Source organism: Pelophylax lessonae (genome assembly GCF_965119305.1).
Source record: "Pelophylax lessonae genome assembly, chromosome: 3".
Classification (NCBI taxonomy): domain Eukaryota; kingdom Metazoa; phylum Chordata; class Amphibia; order Anura; family Ranidae; genus Pelophylax; species Pelophylax lessonae.
The window spans coordinates 349526972-349544305 of record NC_138770.1 but is presented as its reverse complement, the minus strand read 5'-3'; the positions used below and the strand labels follow the sequence as shown (position 1 = coordinate 349544305).

At 39.9% G+C, this 17334-nt stretch overlaps 1 protein-coding gene across 1 annotated transcript in view; it reads right to left on the bottom strand.

Moving 5' to 3' along the window:
* Nucleotides 1–6604: 6604 nt before the first annotated feature.
* The window catches only part of LOC309550530 (CD109 antigen-like), a gene marked incomplete at both ends in the record, with an annotated part of 138284 nt that continues 127554 nt past the window's right edge, over nt 6605–17334 (bottom strand). The window contains 3 exons of the mRNA XM_082250889.1: nt 6605–6786; nt 14700–14802; nt 16719–16869. Coding sequence (XP_082107015.1) covers nt 6605–6786; nt 14700–14802; nt 16719–16869 — 436 coding nt within the window. The remainder of the gene's footprint in view (nt 6787–14699; nt 14803–16718; nt 16870–17334) is intronic.

Below are 17334 nucleotides of genomic sequence, written 5' to 3'. Positions count from 1 at the left end.
TAAGGAATATACCATCCCCCCAAACCAACACCATTTGTCCTGAGGACAAAAGGACTGTTTATCCATTGTACAGTGACTTTGAAGGGGGGGGGGGGGGTTAGGCTTGGCCAAACTTCCTTCCAAAATCTTTACAAAAGAAAGGTATCATTTAGTGAGCCACTGTCAAATATGCAACTTCCACAACAGGATCTGAAAAAAAAAAATTGTTGCTCTACATAATGATGGCCTAGGCTATAAGAAGATTGCCAAGTACCTGAAATTGAGCTGCAGCATGGTGGCCAAGACCATACAGCGATTTACCAGGACAGATTACACTCAGAAAAGGCCTCACCATGATCAAAGGAGTTGAGTGCAGGTGCTCAGCATCATATCCAGAGGCTGTCTTTGAGAAATAGACGTATGAGTGTTGCCAGCATTGCTGCAGAGGTTGAAGGGGCAGGGGTCAGCCTGTCAGTGCTCAGACCATACGCGGCACGCTGCATCATATTAGTCTGCATGGCTGTCATCCCAGAAGGAAGCCTCTTCTAAAGATGATGCACAAGAAAGCCTGCAAACAGTTTGCTGAAGACAAGCAGACTAAGGACATGGATTACTGGAACCATGTCCTGATGAGACCAAAATAAACGTATTTGTTCAGATGGCGTCAAGCCTGTGTGGTGGCAACCAGGTGAGGAGTACAAAGACAAGTGTGTGTTGCCTACAGTCAAGCATGTTGGTGGGAGTGTCACGGTCTGGGGCTGCATGGGTGCTGCCGGCACTGGGGAGCTACATTTCATTGAGGGAACCATGAATGGCAACATGTACTGTGACATACTGAAGCAGAACATGATCCCCTCCCTTGGGAGACTGGGCCGCAGGGTAGTATTCCAACATGAAAACGACCCCAAACACACCTCCAAGACTACCACTGTCTTGCTAAAGAAGTTGAGAGTAAAGGTGATGGACTGGCCAAGCATGTCTCCAGACCTAAACACTATTGAGCATCTATGGGGCAAGGTCTCTAATATTTACCAGCTATGTGATGTCGTCATGGAGGAGTGGAAGAGGACTCCAGTGGCAACCTGTGAAGCTCTGGTGAGCTCCATGCCGAAGAGGGTTAAGGCAGTGCTGGAAAATAAGTTGGCCACACAAAATATTGACACTTTGGGCCCAGTTGGGACATTTTCACTTAGGGGTTTACTCACTTTTGTTGCCAGCGGTTTAGACATTAATGGCTGTGTGTTGAGTTATTTTGAGGGGACAGCAAATTTACACTGTTATGCAAGCTGTACACTCACTACTTTATATTGTAGCAAAGTGTAATTTCTTCATAAATAAAAATAATTCACTGCATAAATAAAAGAGAAGAGGGGTGCCTCTAAGTGTAGCAATATGGTTACATTTAATGAAGGTACAACATTTAGCAACTCACATGGTTGATGATGAAGAGGCACATCTATCTATACAGGCATCCAGGGTAAAGCTTTCCACATTGACCATCCCCTGCACCGCAACTCTCACCGCTGTCAGTCTGCAGTCGTGACAGTCGTGACTGGTAAGACTACCCTGTAGTAGAGTCCTGAAGCCCTCGTGGATCACACTGTGGAAGGGATGTGGTGGTGTGGAGGATTGTCTATGTGGACAGCTTTACCCCTGATGCCTGCATCCTTAGATGTGCCTGTTTCAATCATCAACCATGTGAGTTGCTAAATGTTAAACCTTCATTCAATGTAACCATATTGCTACCCTTAGAGGCGCCTCTCTTCTCTTTTATACTCAGTTGTGGCGTAATGCTTCTTGTATATCAAGACATCGCTCATTTATCAAGTCAAAATTTATAAACAAAATTTTGATTTTCTTGCAAAACACTCCCAGACCAAGTTACTCTCTCTCTACAATCCAATGTTTTACTGTATTTTGTTTGATTGTGTCATTTTGTAAAAAAGTTTACTTGTTGGGAAAACTGCAGTTGTTCTCATATGGAACTTCTTTAGATCGTTAACTCATTAGGGGTTATTTGTCTCTTGTTGAAATACAAACTTCACATTCCCTGTTTCTATAGTCTGTCTATATTCCAGGATCTGTGTTGTTTCCTGTGCCTGCTGATATACTGATAAGTGTGATTGTGGAGATAAAATGTCCTGCTGTATATGTGAAAGGGCTAAGAATATGCACTTCATGTAGATATGTGTGTATTTACACACATATCTTTTACCATTTTTTTTAATTACATATATTTTTTAATGTATATATTCTCCACTCATTGAATTCATATTGAAAATGTTTTTGTCATATTTTTATGTATTTTATACAGTGTACTGAACACCTTTTCCTGGCATAGTGGCCACTAAAGGGCCACCAAATGCATTGATGGTGTTTCAACTTGTTTTTGAGATCAATAATTACAGACTTTCCTTAAGAAACTTGAAACCTCACTTGGAAGTACCTATATATTGAGTTGGTGCCTCTGCTGACCTTGGTTGACCTTGACATTGGTTTCAGTTTGGGGCCACATCCTTTTTAACAGTGGTTACTAGATCTGATCGTAACCTAGTGCAGTGCAAGAATTTCCAGGAAAACCCTGGCAAGCATCGAGTGCAACCACTCACACTCTGCGAGAAGAAAGTCATATTCTCCATACCATATGTGCTAACATAGATTTCTTAACCTTAGGATAGGTATCCACTCCAGCAACCTTATGAATATTTATTTACTACACTTTTTGCCATACTTTCACATAGTACAACTGAATGTGAAATCCCTCTCTGACTTTGTATCCCTCTTTTTCTCCTTGTCTCTGCTCATCTGGAGCACCACGGGCTCATCCAATAATATTAATTGTGCCTAAGCAGTTCCCTTAAAAAATGTTATATTCTGCCTTGAATCCATCCTTGAAAATAGCTATGCACTTTGTATATCTGCAGTGTGAAATCATTGTATCAAGGTACTTCTGCCCTTGACTGCTAGTCTTGCCAGATTTGGTAAGGTCACTACTGTGCTACCCACTGTTCTTCCTCATGGAAAGGGAGTATTGCCTGAAGACCTGCAGTGCAAGGATGCCCCAGCTTCTTCATCATTTATTCTGTGGGCCTGTGCTTTCAGAATCTATCCTAAATATTACCCCACCAGTTATCAGATAAGTCATGAGAGGGTAACCAGCTTGTGGGTGGGTGCAGTCTATTTTCAATAGCAATGCAGGTGGAGGAGAAATTTTGAGAGAAACCTAGTTCCTCTATGATGTCCTCGGTCACAGAGAGGCAACATCCAATTAAATGCTGGTGTCCTATGTGACTTTGGTGGCCATCTTAGGTCAGGCAGAGTCTATTTAAGACCCTGGCTCCTGGGTTTGGCACACATTCGCATGTGGCTAGTGTAGGGACAGGTCACCTGCCTGTCAGGAACAGTGCTTGGTGTCAGGGAGAGGTTCCAGACAAGTAGGGAAAGTGCAGGGACATGCCATCCTTTCTGGAAGACTGCCTGCTTGGGTGCATGCCGGCCAAGCCGCATTCCACTCCTCGAGACAGACGTTGTCTGCACACCTGATACCTACTGGTACTACTCAATGCTGTGCATCCTGTGTGTGCCCCTGGTCGGGCTGTCTTCCTGCTGGGCTTGTTGTGCATTACAGAACTCCAATTTTAATACAGTTCAGTCTTTTGCAAGTGGAATCTGAATGTTTACTAACGCTGCACCACTCTGCACCTGCCCACAAGCTCAGAGGTGAGTAAGTAAATCACTACTCTATGACCAGGGTGACTACATTCCTACAGAGATACAGCACAAAAAAAATGCATGGTAAATCAGTAATGGGGGAAAAAATTTGCTGAAGTGAGTCTATAGGAAAAACTGCTGGCTAGGGATAAGATTTGGATCCCCCTGTACATACACCATACACCCTGAACATACACCATATTGTGAAAAGTATTGGGATGCTTGCCTTTACATGCACATGAAATTTAATGGCATTCTAGTCTTAGTCTTTAGGGTTTAATATTGAGTTTGCCCACCCTTTGCTATAACAGCTTCAACTCTTCTGGGAAGGCTGTCCACAAGGTTTAGGAGTGTGTATATGGGAATGTTTGGTCATTCTTCCAGAAGTGCATTTGTAAGGTCAGGCACTGAGGTTGGATGAGAAGGCCTGGCTTGCAGTCTCCGTTCTAATTTATGCCAAAGGTATTCTATCGGGTTGAGGTCAGGACTCTGTGCAGGCCAGTCAAATTCCTCCACCTAAAACTCGCTAATCTATGTCTTTATGGACCTATGCGCTTCTGAATGAATGGTCAAACATTCCCATAGACACACTCCTAAACCTTGTGGACAGCCTTCCCAGAAGAGTTGAAGCTGTTATACAGTAGCTGCAAAGGGTGGGCCAACTCAATATTGAACCCTAAGACTGGGATGTCATTAAAGCGGAGTTCCACCCTGGGAATACATTTTTTAATAAAAATACCCCCGGGAAAGTCAGGGCTAGTACATTCCACACTTACCTTTTAGGAGAAATACTTACCTTGAAAAAGTATTGTCCAGCGCTGCCATCTCAGGTGTGGGCAGCTTGAAGCCAGTGCGATCTTCTTCTGCGTCCTCTTCCATCTTCTTCGGTCCCACGATGCACTGCACCGGCCCCGCTGTCACTTCCGGTGCGCGCGCGTCATCCCTCCACAGCTTCTGGGCATGCCCAGAAGCTGTTTAGAAGGGAATGACGTGCGCGGCCCGGAACTGACGTCGGGGCCGGTGCAGGCGCAATGATTCCTGGGAGCGATGACGTTCAGCTCCCACTAATCATTGCAAAGCCAGAAAGTGACAACGGGCCGTGGCCGCCGAGGGGAGGAAGAAGGAAGTAAGGTAAGTATATTTTCTTCTATACGAGGTAAGTAAAAAAAAAAAAAATGCGATTATCCATTTGTTTTTCAGGTGACCCGGAGCGAGAAGATGGAGGTAAGTATAAATTTAGGGTGGAACTCTACTTTAAAGTTCATGTGCATATAAAGGCAGGTGTCCCAATACATTTGAAAATATAGTGTATATTTAAAGGATTGGAATTTGATATGACAAAGTGCTATTAGAGAAAAATTGTGCTTCGCTCTAGTTCCACCTCTACTTTATTTCTCAATATAGAATATGGGATTGATTAATAGCGTTCACTTAGTAAATATCTTGAACTTGTATTCGTTTCAATCAACAAAGCATGTGCTTACAAAAAGCCTGTTTTTTTTTTTTTTTTTTTTTTTTTTTTACAATGCTTGCACATGAGTGAATATTTGAAGTGAACACAGTTTCTCCTTGTTTATTATCATTTATTTTGCAAAGTAAACATTCATTTTTCAAGTGAACACCTTCTAAATACGTGCCCTGGCGTATGGTCAAATGCACACATCTAAAAGTAATTTAAAGACAGCCCTTTCATGAGATTCACAACCAGAGAAAATGCAGAAACACACACGTATTTATTAATGAAGTTCAATAACAATATGCTTCTTTAAGAGAAACCATCAGCTGTACAACTGTGCACGTGAACCAAAATAAAGGAACAGCATAATACAGTAACTAAAGAAGAAAAGATAGTTTAACGAAGAACTCCAGGCAGTTAAAACATGCCCCATTTAGCCAATTTATGTGTTTATTAAAATGTAAAATGCTATATAATCTAAGTTTTTTTTTTTTTACTATAATTTTCAACATAGTAGACATCAAACTATCAAACTGAGTGTGGATGCATACATTTTGTGAGCCAATCAGACACAGTGTATTGCAGAATGATGCAAATCTGACATGTCTCTGTCACTGGGAGGTGGAAAGAAAATGTTTAGATATAGGAAAAGTACACAGAGAGGGTGTCAGTGGTGTGATGATGCTGAGTAATGGTGTGAGGATTTGGGATAAAAACATTTAGCTATATATATATATATATATATATATATATATATATATATATATATATATATATATACTTGGAGTTCTGAATTAAAGTGGAACTCCAACACAGGGTGTCTTTTTTAAGTTTTGGATAAAATGTGTTATTGAGTTCTATCACGCTTTTGTTGTTTCTGCACTGGGGAGATTTATCCTCATTTCCTGTTCTGGACAACAACAACAATAACCCCTTAGATACGAAATAAGGGGACACTGCATCAAAAAGGATACAGTTCTCAAAAAGGACATAACAAACATTTTACCCATCCTCCGCTCCGTAAAATGAGTAGCCTGGTAAAAAATAACACCAGTTTTTGCTGCATTATTTACCATCAATCTAGAGATTTAGTCTAGAGTACTTTTTTTATTTTTTACTTTCCAATAAATATTTCCAGTTCAGGAGCCAGTATCATTCAACCTTCTTAATTTGAGCCCAGGTTGTCCTGGACTCACCCACAACCTGTGACAGTGCAGTGAAAGGAGAAGTAGCACTGTGATAAAGTCATCTCTCTGTCATTCTGCTTTCTCTTCCTATCCGCACGCTTCTTGTCAGCACGTGAATAGATTGGCTCCTTGTCCTGATACTTCCTGCATTATTTGTGTGTCTTTTATACCTGAACCTGCCTAGAGTTCAGCTTTAAGTTTATTTTAGGGTAACTAAAGCATAAATTATACATGAATAAGAACATTTTTGTTGAGCATGTAAATGTTACTGTTAAAAAATATACAGCAATAGAACACTGCAAAGCCAGAAGTAGGACAATCCAGGTGAAGTGGCACTGTTAAATTCGTGGGAATCATTCCAAGAATCATCCGTTTTACAAAAATCACATTCTGTACCACACAAATCACATATGTCAGTTGACTTCAAATTATATGTTCTTGAGGCAGAACTACCTAAAAAGAAAAGAAAAAAAAACAATAACAATACAATGACTATTTTATAGGGAATGGGATAGTTGCTAATGTTTTTATGCCTTTGTAGTAAGATTTTCTATTTATATTACGCAAAAAAAAGAATTATACGTCGGAAATTCATAGCTTGTTTTGAATGCCACATAGTCAAATTTAGGGGGGAATCCAAATCTAAAATCTAATCAAACGTGCGCCACTTCAATTTGAATAACAATACAGTATCCTGCAACAGCTTTATTACTTACTGCAAATTGCCTAATGCTAACCTTTTATTAAAATATTCCATAATTCACTTTACTATACACTTTAGTAAAGTCTGAAAATCGAAAACAACTTAGCTATTTTAGGGCCCAGTTGAATTTTCATTTCATACCAGCTGAATACATTCTAGGTTCATCCAAACGAAAGCTTTGCAAATTCTTACAGTTAGTTTTCTTAAAGCGGTTGTATACTGCTGAGAAAAAAAAAAAAAACAAACCCTGCAAGACAAAGGCATAATGAGCTAGTATGCATGGCATACCAGCTCATTATGGAATACTTACCTTAAAACGAAGCCCCGGCTCGGACGCCCGGACACCGCTGTGGGAGCTGTCATGCACCCTTGGCGTCTCTTCCGGGTTCGGCGGCTCCGGCGCTGTGAGTGGCCGGAGCCGCGATGACGTCACTCCCCCACATGTGCGCGGGAGTCACTTTCCGGCAAGTAGCTGGCAAAGAACTCTGAAGGTCCGCCGGATCTTCAGAGTGCATGTGACGCTAGCATCAGCGGCTGCATGCAGGGCAAATATCTCCTAAACCGTGCAGGTTTAGGAGATATTAATTGTACCTACAGGTAAGCCTTATTATAGGCTTACCTGTAGGTAAAAGTAAAAAAATAGAGTATACTACCGCTTTAAAATGGAAGTCCAGTCAAATTCCAATCTTAAACCTGCTCCCACCACCATTTTAAGCGCTATACTAACTATCCTGTAAAGGAAAGATGTGTATACTTACCCAATCTAAGGCTGATCTGGTCACGTAATCTACCCAGTGGCCAGCTTCAGGGGAGAGGAAAGCTGCAAAGCCTTGGCTGTGACATCACTCATAAAGTTATTATAGGGCAGGGGTGTCAAACTCAATTTCATCACAGGCCGCATCAGCATATGGTTGGGCTAGCTGTATGTCTAAGTTGTATCTCTAAGGTTGCATTCACACTTGGGCATTTTGAATCACAGGCAGATTTGCTGTGGTTCAGAACGCAATTTCAAAACTCCCAGGTGTGAATGAAAAATTGCACAATGCACATTTCAGATGCCATTCATTTGAATGGCATCTAAAAATGTGGTGCAGTTCTGCCGTGGATGTCGCACAATAAATTTCACTACAGATGCGGCAAACCGCAGCGAGTAAAGCATGTCACCAAAAAGAAGCTCCTGAACTTTTTTTGGGCGACAAGCTTTACACGATGGGGTTTACTGCAATTGCAGCATGATTTATCGTGGGACAATAGCAGCAGAATTGCACCACATTTTTAGGTGCTATTCAAATGAATGGCATCTGAAATGTGTGTTGAATTTGTCATTCTTACCTGGGTGTTTTGAAATTGCAGGCAGAATTGCAGCCCCCAATTCAAATTGCCCAGGTGTGAAAGAAGCCTAAGACCAGATGTCAAGAGCACCTCACCCACCCCCCCCCCTTACATTAGATGCCAAGAGTCCCCTGCTCTCCCTTAAACCACTGTGCACTGCCCTTACCTTATGCTTCTCCCGGGAAGAAGCTGGGAGCAGATCTAAGAAGCAGAATATTCAGAGTCTGAAGGAGGACCAGAGGAGAGCTGGACTCAGCTGCTGAAGTCTACTAAATGTTGAGACCCAGGGAGGGTAGAAATGAGGGGCTGCTGCAGCTGTACAGAGAAGTGCAGGATCTGGCGGAGGAGTTCTGTCCTCCTCTCTGCTACTAACTGCTGAGACAAGGAAGGGCAGAGAAGAGGAGGGTGCCGCAGGTGCAGGAGAAGTGTAAGGGCCAAATAAAAAGCATTCGGCCTGCGGGCCTTGTGTTTGACACATGTGCTATAGCGCATTTGTTAAAAACAAACACAAAAGGGCGCCTCCATCTAGGTGTAGCAATTTATTAAAAAGATAAAAGACAATAAAAATGCACTCACTAGTTAGAAGTGGATCCAGGCTTGTCATAAACCCATATAGATCTCCATAGGATCACTGTGAGGCTGCAGACATGCAGGTATGTGGCTAGCTGAAGCAGAGTTCTTGATGGAAGTGCAGCTGTCAGGCTTCAGGCTGGAACACAAGCAACAGCAGCTTCCAGAAGTGGCAAGAGGCATGTGGCTCCAAACAGCACCTCTCTTGGCTGGGTAATGATGACAGGAATCGGAGGAGGTATGGCTACATGTTTCAGGGCAGACAGGAGCGCCCCATTTATCAAACCATAGAAAGCTATGGGTTTATGACAAACTTTGCTCCACTTCTAACTAGTGAGTGCATTTTTATTGTCTTTTATTCTTTTTATTAAATTGCTACACCTAGATGGTGGTGCCCTTGTGTGTTTGTTTTTTAATATGTGCATTAGGATCTCAAGACCTAATCTGAGAGGAGCTACATCCATTTCACGTTGTGTTTCCTACCACTCTCCTGGCCCTCTTATGTGCCCCGTAAAAGACAGTTGGGTTCTAGTCAGCGCAACAGCTTAAAAATTATTTATTTTTAAAGAGCATTTGTTGTCTGCTGTCCCTGCTCTACCCCAAAGCTTGCACTGGCACCCGATCACATGACTGCACCAGAGCACCCTTAGATTAGGTAGGTATGCACATCTTTCCTTTACAGGGCAGTAAGTAAAGGACTTAGAATGGGAGTGGGAGAAGGTTTAAGCTTAGTTGAGTTGCTTGTTTTCCTGCTACCCACATATAAAGCTGCTTACACATCTGTGAGATCTAAAATGGAGAATTTTTTGAAGGACTCATTCCACTCGGCAGAAATTGTTTTAGGGCTATTTGCCCACTTTTATTCATCCAAACATCAAAGTACAGAGTCTTTCCCCACACAGAGGTTGTTTAGCATAACAACAAACACAAACATCTGTCATCCTCCTGGCTAATTTTTTTGCACAACTATGTTTATTCCTCCAAAGGACAGAGCTGCCTCTATCTCATCTGTACAGTATATATAAAAAGAGCGCACAAGTCACTGAAAACAGGAAGCACACAAGTAATTATAACTTATATGATGAATACAACAATCCTAATAAATACTATAAAGAATAAAATATTTTGAAATAAATAACTAATACCATATTTATTCAGTGCAAATACTAATAAGTCTTTTGAATTTTGCTTCACCGCCTCTTGTGTCTAAAAATTACAACTTTGTATTCCAACCACCTCCTATAGAAAGATGCTCACCATTATGAGATGACTCCTATTTCTTGGAAGGTCACAAATCAACTGAAATCATCAGCAATATAACTCAGGAGGTCAAGATCTCAACAACACTACCCAGAGACAGTGTCAGCCAAAAAACACCAATAGTGTGAATAAAACAGGTTGATGTCACCTCAAGGACTTACTCAGGACTGACACTGATTATATCTGTTACTTGTTATATGTTTGAAAAGATTTTTATTTTTGTATCCTTTAGATTTTTTGCATTCATGATGTGAGTTATAGTGCCGGTTCACACTTATGCGATGCGGGAAGGCTGCGAATTCGCAGCCTGTTCCTGCATCGCAAACACACCCCTGGCAGTTCACACTGCCATATGCGATACGCTGGGGGTGTCAATGAAATGTTAACGACACCCCCAGTTTGATTGCATATCGCAGTGCGATTTTTACAGTTCGCACAGGATCGGATCGCACAAGTGTGAACCACTGTGCGATCCTATCCTGATGCGGCTGCAAAAAAGGGCCCTGTGCGTCTTTGCTGCGGGTGCAGTGCGAATTTAGTCATACAAAGTATATGGCTGAACTCGCACCGCACAGCCGATCGCATGCAATGAAGAAGCAGTGCGCTCCGACATTACATGCGATCGCCGCAGCCGCACATATGTGAACCGGCACATAATCACTTTGGTGATCACTTTGCAACTTTTGTAATCACTTTAGTTTGTTTTAGTCTATAGTCCCTAATCTATCTCAGGAGTGAGCAAGAAGATGTGGTTTCATTCCTGCATATGGTGGAATCATATAGAATGAATATAGAAACCCTCTAACAGGAAGTAGGATCACAGCAGCAAAAAAAAAGGAATTTGGAAATTTAGAGGAGTCTGGGAACGATAGTTATATTTTTGCATTAAAAATACATACATAAATTGATTTTTTTCCTAAATCAGCATTGGGGTTGATTTACTAAAACTACAGAATTCAAAATCTGGTGCAGCTGTGCATGGTAGCCAATCAGCTTCTAACTTCAGCTTTTTCAATTAAGCTTTGACAAGCTAATTGGTTTCTATGCAGAGATGCACCAGAATTTGCACTCTCCAGTTTTAGTAAATCAACCCCTTAGTGTCATTTTAACTGGTTACATCAGTCACCAGACTAGAACTGTTGTCTAAAGACTGCTACTTGCTTAACTCAGACACACCGGTCTATTCAGGCAGGGACTACCTCTGCCCCTTCACAGTGTCCAAATCTCGAAAGGTGAGTCTGGTTTGGCAACCTGTTTATGTAGGCCAAGAAAATTGTACACATGCTGCCCATGTGTCAAGCTTTAACCTCCTTAGCGGTAATCCCGAGCGTGACTCGGGGTTGGTTTTTCATATCAGGAGCGGTAACCCCGAGTCACGCTCGGGGTGGATTGCAGAGAGCGCAGCGGTGTCTCTTACCTTATCCTGGCGATCCAGCGATGATCTCTCATTGCTGAGATCGCCAGCCGAGAGTCCCGCCGCTCCTGAGTCGGTCTCCGTCGCTCTGATCACTTCCTAGTTCCGTTCCCTGCAGCAGCAATGCTGCATGGGAGCGGAACTAGGGAGGGAAATTCAAAAAAAAAATAAAAAAAACGTTGCACAAAACACATTTTATATTATATATATATATATATATATATATATATATATATATATATATATATATATATATATGCATATATATATATATATATATATATATATGTATATATATATATATATATATATATATATATATATATACACCGGTATATATATATGCATATATATATATATATATATGTATGCATATATATATATATATATGTATATATATATATATATATATATATATATATATATATATATATATATATATGTATATATATATATATATATATATATATATATATATATATATATATATATATGCACACACACATATATCTATATATAATATATAATGCATGAATTATAATCTAATCAATAATATAATTTTATTATATATATTATATATTAAATAATAAAATAATATTATTGATTCGATTATAATTCACGTGTTTGTGTTTCAAATTTATCACATCTGGGATGTCTACTAGAGTCTTGTTTTGGTCAGGTTTAAGTCAGTAATTACTAAGAATTGTAGGCCTATAATACATAACGCCAAATTTCCATGAAAAGAATTGTACCGCTTTTGGTATGTAATTCCTGACATAATCATACCGCCAGGGAGGTTAAGCTGCTCTCGCAGTAAAAAGGAGCATAGATCAAGAACTGGTTGACACCAAAGTGCGTCATGGAAAAGGCGTGTTCTGTGCATGTTTCTCACACCACAGGTGAATGCGCTGCACTTGTGAGAGCATGCAGGTGCCAATTAATAGCTAATGGCACCCCATCTCACAAACAAAGTGCGTTTACAGGCACCAGATCTCATAGTATGACAGTATGTGGTTTGGAGCAGTGCATTCTGAAAAAGTAGTGCTTGCACTACTTTTTCCATGTTCTAGTGTGTTTTGCAACCCATTGAAATGAATGGGCTGCAAAAGTGGACCATACAGGAACGTATGGGAAACACACGGGAACGTACGTGCTCAGGTGTGAACCAGCCCTGACTAGACAATCCTCTCTTTGGTGGGCAACATCAACTTGTCTCGAATCAGCTTCACACCTGTTTAGGGACCCTTTATCTGATGAACAGATGCTCTCTGCATCTTCACACAGTGAAAGACTGTCTCAAGGTAAGAGGTTTTTTTCCTCCCTCTTAGAAATAAGGAATGCTACAAGGCTGGGTTGCCCCCTATCTCTTCTTATTTTCATTCTCACTTTGGAACCATTCTTGTGCATGGTTAGAGCAAATCCAAATATTATATGTATGTCTGGGAACAATCTCAGGGTACAAAAGGTTGCAGCTTAAGCGAATAACCTAATATTTTATGTTGCCAATCCAATTGTCTCCCTCCCAAACCTACTGGCAAAGTATTTTCTTTATGGCTCCCTGTCCAATTTTAAGATTAATTATCAAAAGTCAGAGGCTTCCAGCTAAAACATTTTAGGAACTTACTGCAACAGTTGTTTTTTTTTGTGATAAAGGTTTTACATAAATTAATAAAAACTAACCACTGTAACCTGTCAGTTTCAAATAGTTTATTTCAACCCTCTAACCGCCACGTTTGCTTGACAGCTTAGTGTGTTAAAATAAATTTAAAAATAACAGGCTTAATGAACAGATAATCAGATGAAAATAAAGGGGAAAAAAACAGAAAAAGAAAACAAATGCATCCACCACATTTAAAGTGAAACAAAACTCATTGATTTAATGGTTTCAAAAACAGTTATATTCAAGGCATGCCAGGAATGCTAACTGTCATATTTGCTTGTGCTTTCAACCAAACTGTCATCAAAAGGCTTGTGTCATAACTGATCACATGTGTAACACTATGGTAGTTTCAGATAAAACAGAGGCAAAAAATGAGAGCTTCCTTTGCTTTATTGGATAGTAGGGTTTAGTACCTCTCTAAAGATTGGTAAGCTGCAATATATACATTTTTTTCTTTTATGCATTTTGCTGCTGTGACCCAAGTTCCTGTTACAGGGTGGCTACATTTTGACTCCATGGTCCCGCTGTATGAAATAAGGTACACACCTGACAAGGGTCAGCAGGGCCGAGGACAGGGGTCAGGTGCGGTGCAGCATGGTGGGGAGGCAATGATTCACACAGGTAGGTGCCATAGAAGACTTGTATTGAGGTAATGCAATAACAGTCCACAACAAACCCGGTGGGAAGGCTACCCAGCCGGGTACACTCATGGTTTTTAGCCACGTGGATGAAGCAAAATCCAGCTGGACTGACAGTGTTTGTTGAGAGGGGACAGAATGCAGCCTGACTGTCTAGTGTCCAATCAGGAAGGTGTCCAGAAGAGATGGGCCCCTACGTTTTCCCTCCTCATCAGGAACTGCTCCCTAATGCTACTACTGTCCCTAACAGATGGAGTACCTTTCTCTACTCACAAAATGTGCGCCAAGCCTGAGAGCCAGGGCCTTAAATAGGCTCTTCCTGACCCAAGATGGCTGCTTGAGTCACATGGGGTGGCAGCATCCAATTGGATCGCTTTCCCAGTGACCCAGGAAATCATAAAGGAACCATGACTTCCTCCCGCCATGGCCGCGGTGAAATAGCGCAACCTGCAGGAGATAAAGTAGACTGCACCTGCCTACAAGAAGGTTCATGGAAGACATTACAAGGAGACAGATAAACACAGTAAGTAGTGATTTCATGAAAAACAAATTACAGGGCCATTCAGTAGTGAAGATGTGGGGATTATTTTTGAAAAATAAGGATATTGTTAAGTGTCACTTTAACCTTCCTTTTTGCAGAGATAACATCTTAAAAATGAGAATGGTAATGTAATTTTATTATATATTAATATTATTGTTAATTGTTATTTATATCAATAGTATAACGTGTCCGTTCCTATAAAGAAATGCTTACTGAATTCAAAGATAATTTAAAAAATGGTTACTTACTTGGGTTGTAATAATTGTATATTCTGACCAATGCATCTTGGGAACTGGCTACTTTCGAGGAGCGTATCATTGAGACAGGTACACATACTTGCTTTCCTGTCACCTAAAATGTAATTGTGTTAAATACATTATCCCAGTTTGCCTTACATTTATCATGGAATATTTAAACATTAAATAACATTAAATATAACCTTCAATTTATACTAGTATTTTAACATTAAAAAAACACATTTTAGGAAGTTGTTAAGCCTTTTTTGTTTTATTTTGTAAAAATGCCTAACAAAGAGTACACCTTTAAATTTCACGGTACTAGCTCTTAGAGCATCTACATACCATTTCTTGTTACTTCAAACTACTCTTTCATCTCATGGTTCATTCTCCACAATAGTAAACTTGAAGAAGCTGGAACAATTTATTCCTAGGTGTCTAGCCACAGTAAAAGCCATAATAGTCTTTAACTAACTAAATATTCAAGCTCTAGCAATATGGCTAGTGACACATGTAATAGTGGAAGACCTGGGAGTTTAGAAAATAGAAAAAAGCAAGCGAATAACTTGGGAATAGTGGGATTAGTGGAGAAAGTGTAATAAAACTCAACCCCTGCCCTGAATGTCTTCTTTCTACTGGCAAAAACAGACTTTGTTCTACTGGAAAAACACAATAAAGGTAAATACATTATTAGGATATACAAAAAAGTTTTTGTTTGTGTTTTTTTTTTTTAATGTCCAAATCTTTAGGGTTATACAATAGTTTAAAAAATATAAATCTTGGTACTGAGCAAGGCATACAAAATGCATAATGCAATAGCTCAACCAGGGGACAATTCTTCTCTGACCACAAAATTGTTGAACCTCTGGACCAAAAAGTGTTCAGAGTGGTTTTAACTAGTTGTTGCTATATACTATACAACATTTCTTATAAGACACAAAGTTAAACCAGTTATTTAAAGAGACACTGTTGTGAGATAGTTATTGAGAATCTCCAACCAGCACCAGCAGATGATATGGCTCCCCAAATCATCACGGACTGTGGAAAATGTTGCACTTCATTTGGAAATCAAGGTCCCAGAGTCTGGAGAAAGAGTGGAGAGGCACAGAATCCAAGTTGCATGAGGTCAAGTGGGAAGTTTCCACAATCATTGATGATATGGGCAGCCATGTAATCTGTTGGTGTTGGTTCACTGTGTTTTAAGTCCAAAGTCAGTGCAGCCCTCTACCAGGAAATTCTAGAGCACTCCATGCTTCCCTTTGCTGACCAGCTTTATGGAGATGCTGATTTCATTTTCCAGCATGACTTGGCACCTGCCCACACTGCCAAAAGTTCCAGTACCAGGTTTCATGATCATGGTATCACTGTGCCTGATTGGCCAGCAAATTTGCCTGACCTAAATCCCATAGAGAATCTGTGGGGTATGGTCAAGAGGAAGATGAAGACACCAGACCCAACAATGCAGATGAGCTGAAGGCTGTTATCAAAGCAACCTGGGTTTCCATAACACTTCAGCAGTGCCATAGGCTGATCGCCTCCATACCGCTTTGATGCAGTAATTCACGCAAAAGGAGCCCCGACCAAGTATTGAGTGCACTTACTTTTCAGTAAGCCAACATTTCTGTATTAAAAAAGCCTTTATTTTTTAATTTTTTATTGGTCTTATGCAATATTCTAATATTCTGAGATACTGAATTTGGGGTTTTCACTAGCTATAAGCCATAATCATCAAAATTAAAATAAAGAAATGCTTTAAATATATCACTTTGTGTGTAACGCATCTATATAAAATATGAGTTTCACTTTTTGAATTGAATTATTGAAATAAATTAACTTTCTTGATGATATTCTAATTTTATGAGATGTACCTGTATATGGGGGCTTAACATAAAGAAGAAACCTCTGCCCTAAAACATCAGTCATCAGACTGAAGTATGCCCTCTTTGCTAAACTCACTTGCTAGACTGTTAGTGGTTCACGGCACATATCCATTTTCTACCTTTACCTTTTCAACTGAAAAAGAAAACTCACAGAATCAAGGTAAATATGAACTCCCTCATTATGGGTCTCAACTCTCTTAATTAATTCACCGATAGGGATTCCTTCTGGGCTCATGGTAAATCCACTTACAAATCCAACTTCTAAGATGGCCATTCCACTTTGATTAAATTTCCCCAGATAGCTGAAAAGAACAAAAAAAAATATGTTATGCATGTGCATATGTCTTGCTTGTCATGTGCTCAAGACCCGTATTTGCAACTGATTTTCAGAGTAAAAATTTCTCCTTGGAAAAAAAACATTATTAAGATAGCAATTCCAATATTATTTATCTAGTTTAAAAGCTAAGTTCCCCTTTTACAGGAAATAGCCCATAAAGTCAAGGGGCCCCAGTAGATATTAGATATTAGTAGATCAAGCCCATTTCTGACACATGTTGTTTACAAGTTAAAATCTGAATTTTTAGCTAGAAAATTACTTAGAACTCCCAAAGATTTTATATATATATATATATATATATATATATATATATATATATACTTTTTTATATATGAAAAGACACTGGAGAATAAAATGATGGTCATTGTAATATTTTTTGTCACGCAGTATTTGTGCAGCGGTCTTTCAAACGCCGTGTTTTTGGGAAAAA